At 37.6% G+C, this 13207-nt stretch overlaps 1 protein-coding gene across 1 annotated transcript in view; it reads right to left on the reverse strand.

Moving 5' to 3' along the window:
• Nucleotides 1-510: 510 nt before the first annotated feature.
• The window catches only part of LOC107569158 (chromodomain-helicase-DNA-binding protein 5-like), a 37906-nt gene continuing 25209 nt past the window's right edge, over nt 511-13207 (reverse strand). Inside the window, 17 exon segments of the mRNA XM_016255203.1 lie at nt 511-660; nt 1681-1807; nt 1919-2082; nt 2857-3052; nt 3130-3262; nt 3938-4046; nt 4211-4372; nt 4976-5062; nt 5148-5328; nt 5414-5493; nt 6487-6646; nt 7105-7204; nt 8288-8427; nt 8520-8608; nt 8997-9083; nt 9174-9348; nt 10891-11388. Of these exon segments, the coding sequence (XP_016110689.1) occupies nt 533-660; nt 1681-1807; nt 1919-2082; nt 2857-3052; nt 3130-3262; nt 3938-4046; nt 4211-4372; nt 4976-5062; nt 5148-5328; nt 5414-5493; nt 6487-6646; nt 7105-7204; nt 8288-8427; nt 8520-8608; nt 8997-9083; nt 9174-9348; nt 10891-11388 (2616 nt within the window). The 3' untranslated portion in view covers nt 511-532.

Consider the following 13207-nt stretch of genomic DNA (forward strand, 5'->3'; position numbering starts at 1 on the left):
GCAACAAGTGAATACCTACTCAAAGCAAAAGTTTGTCTTCAGGTGTGAGGCATTTGCAGCAAGTGAATTCATAGCTTTTTTTTTTTTCAAAATAACACAAAATGTGGTTTTGGTCTTCACTGGCTTTATCAATTTAAATGTGCAGTAGACTCGATTGTGGTCTACAAACTATATATGGATTAAGTTTTCAATGTAATTTCCACTATCAAATAAAACACCACAAACATCTATTACTTGCATTAAGATGGTGAGTCTGACACTACAGTGCCCCCTTTTCTAAGACCTGTCAGACCCACACACACGATGCAAAAACATGACTTAAGTTTTCATTAATTAGTTCCCCACAGGATTTTACATTCAAATTAGAAGCAAACATTGGCAAATTTATTGGAGATGATTTATTAAAACATTCAGATTCTGAAAGACGAAAGTACAACTGATAAGGTTTGCCGTTTAATATTCATAGTTTGGAGGAGTTCTCCACAGTTTTGTCCATAGGTATTGTACAGAAAGAGTACGGAATGGCTGCGTGCTAGTCCTCAATGCATATAACATCGCTAGGTTTGCCTGATTTCAAATCAGGTGTGGCCACATCTCGCAGAGCATCACTGGACTTCTTCTCTAGGTGGCTGGTTGGGGTCGGAGGTCCGTTTGAGGACACTAAGAAGAAGAAAACAGAAGCATGATATTTCTATATATTAAATCTATTTAAAGGGGTCATATGATGCTATTTAAATTTTTCCTTTCCCTTTGGAGTGTTACAAGCTCTTAGTGCATAAAGAAGATCTGTAAAGTTGCAAAGACTAAAGTCTCAAATCCAAAGAGATATTCTTTATAAAAGTTAAGAGTCAACCACGCCTACCTAAAACGTCTCGTTCTAACACGCCCCCACAAGTCTACATCACGATGTGGGAAGATTTGCATAACACCGCCCAAATGTTTACACAAAGAAAGAAGGCGTAACTTTTATTCTCGCTGTAGTATTTAGCTCAGTCAGCTAAATCTTATTCTCAGACTGCGTGCCCACAGTGTTATATTAGTATTATTTGTATACTATTATAGAATGTATTAATATTTCGATTTAGCTTTTGTCTTGATATTTTAATTTTAGTAATTTCGTCATGTGCTTGTCATTGTATTAATATTTTGATTTACATTCTAAATGTAAAAGAATAGCAGAGTCCATGCAACTACTATAACAAAAACGACACATACATACATATAATAAACAGAATGTAATTGTTTATTTTATTTTATTTATTTAACCTTTATTTAACCAGGCAAGTCAATTAAGTTCTTATTTTCAATTACAGCCTGAGAGGAGAATTAATATCTCCTGAGAAACATACAACAAACATACATTACAGTACATAAAACATATATGTATATATAAAAAACAAAAAACTCAGTTAAAACATTTATAGGTTGAGGTAAGAGCACTGGCTAGTAATTTTTCAAATGCACATACCGGAATAATATGCACATACTGCATTATATCGTGCTTTGGTGTGGACGTTGATACAGTTATTGCTACAGTTATCTTTATAGTTATTGTCTTGGTGAGAACAGGCCTTAAATTATGACAAATTGTTCATTTTTGGGTGAACTGTTCCTTTAACCAGACCACTAGGTTTTTGATTATATGCGCTCTTCATTTCAAAGCTAATGTAGGCCACTAACCGCTGACGTACGGCCCCAGGGGCATCTGGCTGTAGTTCACCATCGTAGTGCCTCCAGGTCCACGGAACCCTCCGGCGAAACCGCTATTATACATCTGAGAACAGCCGAAAGAGCCCTGAAGGAAAGGCTGAGGGGAGATGAAACAGAACATTCTTATATGAAGGTTCATCCACATGAGGCCCATCTATTATTCATCTTATATGGATTACACATATGGCAAAAGACGTGTCACGCTGACCTGCTGAGGTGGCGGCTCGTTGCCCCGGCTGGTGAGTCTGCTGAGGATGCCCCGCTCTGACATCTGGAGCCGGGCGGACACGGGTGGGACCCGCGAAAGCATGGAGGGCAACCGCGTCACATCAGCCTTCATATCGCTTAACAGCTCTTCCAGCTGATTCAACACTGAAACAACACCAGTGAACATCAAAGAAAAAAGGTTGTTTTGTTTTGAAAGAAATTAATATTCACTTTGCCCTTAAAGTATTCATTATTACTAAAAGTATTCAGCTAGGATCCATTAAATTGATTAAAAGTGACAGTAAAGACATTTATTTATTTCAATTAATCAAAGAATCCCCCAAAAAACTAAGCTTTCACAAAACTATTAATCAGCAACTGTTTTTTTTTTTTAAACATGAATAATTTTACTTAGCATGGATGCATTAAATTGATCAAATAGGTAGTAAAGATATTTATAATATTACAAAATATCTCTATTTCAAATAAATGTTCTTTTAAACTTTCTTTTTTAAAAGTATCCTGGAAAAAATGCATCACATTAATGCATGCACAACATAATAATATTGATAATAATAATAAATGTTTCTTCAGCAGCAAATCAGAATATTAAAATGATGAAGGCTCATGTGACACTGAAGACTGAATAAAGGCTGCTAATAATTCAGCTTTGCCATCACAGGAATTAATTACATTTTAAAATATATTATGATAGAAACAGTTTAAAAAAAACTGTATTACTATTTCACTCTATTGTTGTTTTTACTGTACTTTTGATCAAATAAATCCAGCCTTGGAGAGCATAAGAGAATTAACAAATCGTTTGAACAGTAATGTACATTTAGTTTATGTTTGGTTGATAAAGCTATAGTTATTAACAGCAAGCAACATGGGGCAGTTCCAAGCATCAGGGTGTTTATTATATTTTTAGAAAATGACCTTTGTGCAGCACAGCATTGGCTGGCTTGTTACCAGCCAGTGACTCTTTGGAGAGGTGCTGATGGGACTCAGCCAGGCACTCCACCTCTGTGAAACGTGTGTTGAGGGCCATGGTGGGGTGACTGGGATCCTGAGTCATATTCAGGTATGCCGCGCGCCGAAGCTGCTCCTCAATTACCAAAGCCTGTTCCAGGAGCTAAAATGTGAATGAAGAATGTGTGAATATAAATATTATTTTGAATTAATTCAAATAAAACACACAATAACGTGTACCTTAAAACGTCTGGCAAGAAATTTATTCTTCATTTCTAAGTAGTTCCCTTTGTGCATTTCAGTCTTGAAAGGCTCATTGAGGATGGTGTACCGTGGGTCGTTCTGAATGTCCTGCCAGCGGGCATAGCCATGTCTGAGAGCACCTGGTTAAAGATTTGCTTCATATACTGAAAATGCTTTACTCAATATTACAATGAAGCACACAACCTGAAGTGGCAAATATCTTGTACTGGAAAACAGCACTTTAAATGTTGAATAAGTTGGGTGAACTATTTTTGAATATATATACAATGGTGGCCAAAATGATTAGAACACCAGCATTTTCATCAGCTAAAAAATGGTTTAAAGTCAGTTATTTCTATCTTTTGCTGTAGTGTGTCAGTTGGAAATATCAGTTTACATTTCCAGACATTCATTTTGCCATTAATTGTAATAATCTTGTCAGTAATTATTTTTTTAGAATAAAAAATGAATACTTTTATTCACTTTTATTCATGCATTGAGTTGATCAAAAAAGTAAAGACATTTATAATGTTACAAAATATTTCTATTTCAAATAAATGCTGTTCTTTAGAACCTTCTATTCATCAAATAATCACTTCATAATCAATTGAAATTTTTGGTCTCCTTGTAATTCTCCATTCTATTTATTCAAACAGGCACATCACAATCATTTATGTTCACAACTTCATAAAAGTCCTAAAGAAAAAAAAGAAATCAAAAGAAAAGAAAAGTCTTTAAAAATCTTTGATTATTAAAGGAATAATAAGACAGCTCAAATGCGCAATGGAAGGAACAGTGAGGATACGTTACGATGCCAGCTAGCAGCCAGTAGTCATGGCGACGGTGCCAGATGTCGTACATTTTGCCAGATGACACAGCTGCGCGTTCCTCGTTCTGCCATAGCGTGTGTAATTCTGAACACACATAAACACTCATGCACATCCATGCATTCTTTATCTCTCCTATCATTCACCAGAGTTTTTAATCTGCTGTCCATGATACAATACGTGACCAATGTGTTGACGCCCGTTGAAGCGAGACAACAAATCAGAACAACGTCAATAAGACTACAACTCACCTGTGAATCCTCCATCTGCGATGTTAAACATGAAACGAGTCTTGATGCTGTTCTTGTCATCTCTGTGGCTCTCATCCACGTCGTCCCTCGTGTCTTTCTCTCCATTCAGTTGGTTCTCAGGGGGGTCTTCAGATTTTAAATCATCAGGAATGGCTGCAGAAACTACAGAGTTTGACAAAGCAGAGAGGTTGGTACTCTACTTTCCATGAATAGGGTACACATTGGTGTTCAGTTAATTTTTTTTAAGCCTTAAGGTTTATTTCTTTTTATTATTAAACTGACATAGAAATCTCATTCCTATCTGTACACAAATTTTAGCATTGACAACGTGTCAAGCTTTCATTAATGGGAACAATACATTTATCTAAAAAAACGTTATTTTATATTTTTATTTGATCATTTATCAAATTAATATATTTTTTCTAAATGTTGTCTAATAAATGTGGATGTTTTAATGCTATAAAAATACAAAAATGACAAAAAATCATCTAAACTTAGACATTCTTTGATAACAGGGGTTCTGTGCGTTAAACATGCACAGAAAATGAATAAAACAAAACATTTAACAAACAACATTTTCTGAAATTTGAGCACCTCCTTTGACTGAAATTCACATTTGTTGAAAAAAAAAAGGTTTAGGCCCAGTTTTGTACCCATTTAGTAGAAAATTAGTTTTTTAAGGTGCCAATTTGAAGATAAAATGTATCTGGAATCTCGACCATTCTGTTTCTGGAAGTATAATGAACAAATACCACAAATACTGACCTGGTTTTTGCTCCTTATCATCTATTTTTGCTGGGCTGGGTTTATTTTCCCCTCTCTCCGGAGAAGTTTCTTTCCCTTTACCACAGTCTTGAATAAACAAAATATTTTAATATTTTGTTTATTGAGAGAAATGTTTTATAGAATCATTATATGCATGGTCTAGAACCCTCACCTAAAGGTGTCTGATTGGCTGACTGCTCACTAGGTTTATTAAGCGGCGATGGCTCTGAATGGACAATTGGGGTGTCATTCTTCTCGCTCTCTTCCGTTCCTTTTCCTTCTGGACTTCCGCTTTTTGGTTCTTCTCCCTCATTGGTTTTCTCTGGTGCAGTGGAGGGTTCTGGCATAACTGGCTGCTGTAAGAAGATAGAGATTTTAATAAGGACAAGAGAAATAAAAAACAGAAAAATATATATTTTTGGATGACTTCAGTCTGACCTCAGGGTCCAGCGATTTGGTACTCTCTGGTTCTGTAATCTCCTTGTCTTCTTGAGAACCGGACACTGACCCTGTCTTTTCTGTAAAAACAAATATTACTGTCTAGTTAACCACAAACAACCAGCATTTCACTGAGTAGTGAACCTATACACACACACACACACACACACACACACTAGGGCTGGGTTTTGGGACAAATTTCATGATTCGATTTGCTTTTGATTCCCAAGTTTGTGATTCGATTTCGATCTGATTCGATATCAATTATTTTGGATATATATCAGGTACAATATATAGCAAATTTTCTCAAGGGAAAAAAAAAACTAACGAGTCAGGTTGTAATACATGAGTCAGGTTGTAATACTAACTTTACAATTACATAATTATATTTCTTCAATTCGTTTTTTGAAATATAAACATTTAAATGGTGGCTGTCATAAAAACTTGACAAATGTATTCAGTAAATATTAAAAAATAGTAAAAATGATAATGAATATGTCATATGGTGCATATATTCAGTAAAATGAAGTAAATGTGACGTTACGTGACATTCTGTTGTTTACAAGCTGTTATATTGACTTCTTTCCGTGGTTGAAACACTGATTGAGTGACAGATTTTATTGTTTGAACATTGTAAAACAAAATGACAGAATTTGAAATCTGAGACTTTGTTTTATATAAAAAGTAACAAAACACAAAGATTACTGTGATTTATTGGATGGGAGGCACGCACGCACGCACGCACACACACACACACAACACACGTTGGTATTGGTGGTTTACGGGACTCTGCATAGGCATAATGGTTGTTATACTGTACAAACTGTATTTTCTATCACCCTACACCAACCATACACCTGAACCTACCCTTTACAGAAAACTTTGTGCATTTTTTGATTTTCAACAACAACAAAAAAAAACCCTTTTAGTATGTTTTCTAAGCCTTTTGAATTACAGTACTGGGCAGTGTCCTCTTAACCCACCTTCACATTGTAATACCTCTGTCATACCCATGTCATTATACAAATTTGTGTCCTCATAAACCACCCAAACCAGTGCACACTTTCACACACCTGAAGGAACAGGTGTGCTGGGTTGAGTCGGAACCGGACTGGCAGGAACAGGCGTATTGGGGTCCGATGAGACACTTTCAGTAAGTTTTTTCAGCTCCAATCCCACAGGAATCAAATCTGGTGTACTAAACTTCCCATTCACATGCTCAAACTCCTGAACCTATACACACATTCAAAGTGTTTTGTGTCAAATTTAAGCTGCTATTTTATTATTTTATATAGATTATTTTATACAAAATAAGTTCAAATGCTCAATTAAAGGCACAATATGTAATCTTTGCCGCTAGAGGGCGCGCATTCAAAATAAACAAATAGACAAAGGCGTAGTTTGATGACGCCGTGACTGAGTGTGGAATCATGGGAGTTGTCGTCTTCATCCCCACAGCCGATGCAATCCGACGGGACTCGGGCAGAAATCTTGTTTATGGATGAGCTAATGATTTATTAACGTAGTAGAATGAAGCAGGGTGAGGCTGAAAGCCGTCGAAGCGAAACGAGGCCGCTGAACGAGCGCAACACAATGCCATAGAATGTTAAAGTACATAAACTTCAAATTAGATATTTATATCCATCAAGTTAAAAACCAGTGCACATAAAATGCAGTAAGTAGTTCAACACCTTCTTGCGGACCAGAGACATGACACCAATCCGGGTGAGAACATGTTGGCGGGATAGGCCTTCCCTTGGGACTCCATCTGCAAATGTCATTTCTATACTTCTGAATGTTCCAGTGAGCACTGTTGGGGCCATAATCTGGAAGTGGAATGAACATAATTTCACCATAAACTGGCCACGACCAGGTGCTGACAAGAGCAGTGAAAAAAAATACCAGAAGAGTTTTCTGAGATCTTTAGAAAGACCTGGAATTAGCAGGTACAATTGTTTCAAAGAAAACAATAAGTAATGCACTCAACCGCCGTGGCCTGTATGCACCCTCACCACACAAGGCTATATTGCTGAAGAAAAAGCATGATGAAGCTTGTTTAAAGTTTGCTGCACCACATTTAGACAAGTCTGTGAAATACTGGGAGAATATAGTCTGGTCAGATGAAACCAAAATTGTACTCTTTGGATGCTATAATACACACCATGTTCGGAGGTCAAATGGCACTGCACATCACCCCAAAACATCATGGTGTGGCACTGGAAAAATTCATATAATTGAAGGAAGGATGAATGGAAAAATGTACTGAGACATTCTTGATAAAAATCTGCTGCCATCTACCAGGATGATGAAGATGAAACAAGGGTGGACATTTTAGCGAGACAATGATCCCAAACACACAGCCAATGAAACTCTCAATTGGTTTCAGAGAAAGAAAGTAAAGCTGCTAGAATGGCCCAGCCAGTCACCTGACTTGAATCCAATAGAAAATCTATGGAAAGAACTACAGATCAGAGCTCATAGAAGAGGCCCACAGAACCTTCAAGATTTGAAGACTGTTTGTGTGGAAGAATGGGCCAAAATCACACCTGAGCAATGCATGTGACTAGTTTCTCCATACAGGAGGCGTCTTGAAGCTGTCATTAACAACAAAGGCTTTTGTACAAAGTAATAAATACATTTCAGTAAGCGTGTTCAATACTTTTTCCCTGGGTCATTCCATTTAATTACACAGAACTTAATTTCTGAACTTATTTGTTTTCTTTATATGTATGGATTACTTGTGTTGTTACCGACATCTGGTGAAAATGTCATGTCAACAGCACCTTTAGAAATATATTTACTGAGAAAAATGGTGACGTGTTCAATAATTATTTGTATATATATATATACACAAACTATAACAGAGAAACACACACATACCTGAACTCCTTCTCACTTTTCCCTCTCAGGTCACGGACCAGCCAGTGAGAGTTGAAGGCATCTTGTGGGGGCATACCCCAGCGCATAATCGCATTCAGGAAGGCTTTCCGCTGCCGGGCGTTAAATCCCAAAACCTGAAATCCCAAAGGTAAATAGCCAAAGCTTCACCTGAAGCAAGGAATTACGCACAAACTCTCTCTTTTCACAATATTGTAAGAAGATTTACCTCTATGCTTCCACTAACTCTAGCCAGCAGCGGTGGCAATGGTTTGTCCCGATCGCTCTTCAACTGTCTGCGAGATTGTCTGCGTCCTCCTGGAGGTGCGTACCAAGTGCGATGAAAGTCAGTAAAAAAATTTTATGTTTTTGAAAGAAGTATCTTATGCTCATCAAGGCTACTCTTATTTCATAAAAATGTACAATATTACGTGAAATAAATTGAAAATAACTGTGGTCCATTTTAGTTTTAGTCATTACTCCAGTCTTCAGTGTCACATGATCCTTCAGAAATCATTCTAATATTGCTGATTTATTGCTCAAGAAACATTTATTTTTAAATTGATATATTTTATAACATTATAAATTTAATGCATTCTTGCTGAATATAAGTTTATATTTCTTTCAGAGAATAAAAATCATACTGACCCCAAAGTTTTAAACATTAAGAGTGCGTGTGTGTTTATACATATATGATGATGCCTACCTTCAGGACGTTCCTCAAAATCTTCATCCTCATCCTCGGACCCGACGGAGTACTCAGATTGATTATCTGAAAGATCATCGTGCCACTCTGAGAACAGGATTGAGATGAATTGTTTGTAAACTCATATGCACAGCTTTATGCTGCGTTATAGCACAGTCAGCATCTGTGTTTGGGTACCTTGGTCCTCCTGAGAGGCGTCATTATAGTTGACCTGTTTGCGGATGCGTTTCCCTTTGCCCAGGTTCCGGGCTAAATTCTCCTGCTGCTGCTCGTAATGGTGCCTCAAGAGCTTCTCCCAGTAGTCTGGATCAACATTCTCTTCCTGCTTAATAATCTCCCTCTGGACCTCTTCCTGCAAGAACACACACACACACACACACACACACAAATGCAGATCATATATCACGGGCCTATTATTGACTTTAATTAATCTAATTATATTTATTGTATACTAACAATAATTCTTTAACATCTGGGATTTGTATATGACATAATATAATTACTTTTTTGTAATTATTTAGTCCCTTTATGAAGTTGGATGAAACTTTTCCTTCATAATGTAGGGTTTTGTTCCAACACAGACTTACAAAAAGGACTGTGGTGGTGCAATGGTACAGTGATGGTATCAGATGATTAACAGTACAATGATATTATACTGAATGATTACAATATGCATATACCATGGTACTCCAAGGTACTTCAAAGCATACTATGCTCTATACAAATTCACACAAATTCACAAAATTTGACCTTTTGGACTTACTGTCTGTCATTCTGCCATTGCTAAAATCTGATCAGTTTGTTCTGACAGCTGTGCATCTACATGGGTTTCTATAGTAAGGATGTTAGCACCAGCACAATCCCAGCAGATTTTCTCATACCGAAAGTCGCTTTCAGTGTGAAATGAGGATGGAAAACTGGAAATTTTGCTTTTGCCCATGTCTATAATGACATCTCCCTTCAGGCGCATAAGAGAACAAGCGACATTTTACACATTCATGTCCAAAACCACTGACACTCACTCAGCATTCACTAGTGAATGTCACAAAAAAAGAAAAAGAGAGTGAAAATGAGCACATTCGAACACAGCTCCAAATGTTGTGTACTTTGTGTGACATTATATACCGCTGAAAAGTTTGGGTCAATACGATTTTTAAATGTTTTTGAAATTATAGGTTATATTTATTTGATAAAATACACAAAATACAGTAAAATTGTGAAATATTATTACAACTTAAGATTTTTATATATTATAAAATGTAATTTATTCCTGTGATGGCAAAGTGAAATTTTCAGCATCATTACTCCAGTCTCACTTGATCCTTCAGAAATTATTCTTATATGATGATTTGCTGCACAAGAAACATTTCTTCTTATAATCAAAGTTGAAAACAGTTGTGCTGCTTAATGTGGTATATTTTTTCAAGCATACTTTATGAACAGAAAGTTTAAATATAAATCTTCTACAACATTATAAATATATTTACTGACAATTTTGATCAATCTAATGCATCCTTACATAGCATTAATGTCTTTCGAAAAAATTTTACAGACCCCAAACTTTTGAATGGTAGTGTATGCATCAGGTCAAATTTTAAAGAAAAAAATAAAACGGGTTAAACATTGCATCGGAAGCTTTTTTGTCTTTTCAGACTACAATCTGATTGCCTGCCTGAACAAAGCCATATTGCTGCTGCCCCTAAACACAATACTAACTCCAAAACAACAGTCCAAGAAGCTTTTGTAAAAAAGCTGAAACTTGCACGGCTATGCCTTCTTGAGCATAGAAGAGTGAAAGAAAATGTAGTCTAAGGTATTCATTTTGAAAGGATTGACTAGCATTCATCTTTGGCATGAGGCATGAGGAACAGACAGTAAAGCATCTGTATCTCACCTCTCCGTCCTCCTCTCTCACAACATACTGAGCCACCTTGAATGAGCTCAGGTACTCGTTCATGTTCTGGATCTCTGTGTCTTCGGTGGCATCCTGGCTACGGTCCAGCAGTTTGGAAATGGCGTTATCATCGTAGTGGATCACACTGCCCTCATCTCCTTCTTTATTATCTCCTGCTGAAGAGATTTAGGACATGAACTACTGGAATCCACAAAGTGTCTAAATCTTTATCTTAAACCACTTCAGCTCACCCATCGCTTTGGCAGCTTCCACGTCATCTTTAAAAAGCTCCTCAGTGCCAAACTTGAGGATGTCGTCTAGTTCCTGTTTGGACATGGAGCCCGTCTTAGAGCCCAAGCCGGGACGCACCACCAGATGGGTTAACATCATCTTTCGCTTGGCTACCTGGGTAATACGCTCCTCTACGGATGCCCGAGTTACAAAGCGATAGATCATCACCTTTTTATTTTGCCCGATACGATGTGCCCTGCTAAAGGCCTGCAAGGACAAAGAGAAAAGACAGATGAAAAGAAAGTGAAAGAAGAACACAGCAAGAAAAATAAAATCAATGATTAAATAATAGAGAGCTATAGATAAACACAGCATCGAAGTTCAATATAATATCTAATTATAACACAATGTATCACACACACATACATATATACTTCACTTTAAAGGGGTCATCGGATGCCCATTTTCCACAAGTTGATATGATTCTTTAGGGTCTTAATGAAAAGTCTGTAACATAGTTTGGTTAAAATTTCTCAATGGTAGTGTGGTACTCGTTCATGTTCTGGATCTCTGTGTCTTCGGTGGCATCCTGGCTACGGTCCAGCAGTTTGGAAATGGCGTTATCATCGTAGTGGATCACACTGCCCTCATCTCCTTCTTTATTATCTCCTGCTGAAGAGATTTAGGACATGAACTACTGGAATCCACAAAGTGTCTAAATCTTTATCTTAAACCACTTCAGCTCACCCATCGCTTTGGCAGCTTCCACGTCATCTTTAAAAAGCTCCTCAGTGCCAAACTTGAGGATGTCGTCTAGTTCCTGTTTGGACATGGAGCCCGTCTTAGAGCCCAAGCCGGGACGCACCACCAGATGGGTTAACATCATCTTTCGCTTGGCTACCTGGGTAATACGCTCCTCTACGGATGCCCGAGTTACAAAGCGATAGATCATCACCTTTTTATTTTGCCCGATACGATGTGCCCTGCTAAAGGCCTGCAAGGACAAAGAGAAAAGACAGATGAAAAGAAAGTGAAAGAAGAACACAGCAAGAAAAATAAAATCAATGATTAAATAATAGAGAGCTATAGATAAACACAGCATCGAAGTTCAATATAATATCTAATTATAACACAATGTATCACACACACATACATATATACTTCACTTTAAAGGGGTCATCGGATGCCCATTTTCCACAAGTTGATATGATTCTTTAGGGTCTTAATGAAAAGTCTGTAACATAGTTTGGTTAAAATTTCTCAATGGTAGTGTAAAAAACACCTTTTTTACTCTGTCAAAAACAGCTCTTTTCAGAGCAAGCCGTTTTGTAGCAGTTTCCTTTAAGTGTTAATGAGCTCTGCTGACCCCGCCCCTCTCTTCCAAGCTGCTCTCTGAGGGACTGTTTACTTTAGCTGCATTCATCATGAAACTTGCTAATTAGCACATTATTAGGAAAGGCGATTTGCAAAGATTCATTAAAAAACCTTATACTCACTTCTTCTGGAGGTGAAGCTGGATCATGAACGATTCGCGCAAACATAGACGTATTTAGGTAGATCGGGGGCGCATTCCCTTCAAAAACAAATGTAATCCATTGCGTCTTCAGCGGCTCAGATGAAATGACGAAATGACGACTGCCAACAACAAAACACCTCAATCGCTTAGGAGTCATTCTTGTCTACACCTTCTCCGGCGGTGGCGGACTGATCGTGGGAGGGGCCTGTCTGTGTGACGTCACACAGACAGGCATCTGGGATCGGCTCGATTTGAAAAAGGGGTAAAGATTTTAGTAGATTAAAAAAAAAACACTGGGTGGATTTTTATCATTATAGGGTGGTTGTGTACACACACTGCCTGTCAGTACCGGTACCTTCTCCGACTCCGTTCTGCTTCTCACCTGTGCGCTGTCGTTGTCATTTGCACGTGGTGGTTGTTTTGGTCCTGTCAGTTCAGACACGCTTGGTGGAGCAATCAGTGCACACTCGCGGGGCGGCGCGCTCTATTAGCCCGCACCTGGTACTCATTCCCACTTCCTATATATTCCTGTCTTTGTCTTTCGTTCGGCGTGGGTATGTCTTATGTCCT

The sequence above is a fragment of the Sinocyclocheilus grahami genome, unplaced genomic scaffold (genome assembly GCF_001515645.1).
Source record: "Sinocyclocheilus grahami isolate Dianchi unplaced genomic scaffold, SAMN03320097.WGS_v1.1 scaffold3.1, whole genome shotgun sequence".
In the NCBI taxonomy this organism is placed as follows: Eukaryota; Metazoa; Chordata; class Actinopteri; order Cypriniformes; family Cyprinidae; genus Sinocyclocheilus; species Sinocyclocheilus grahami.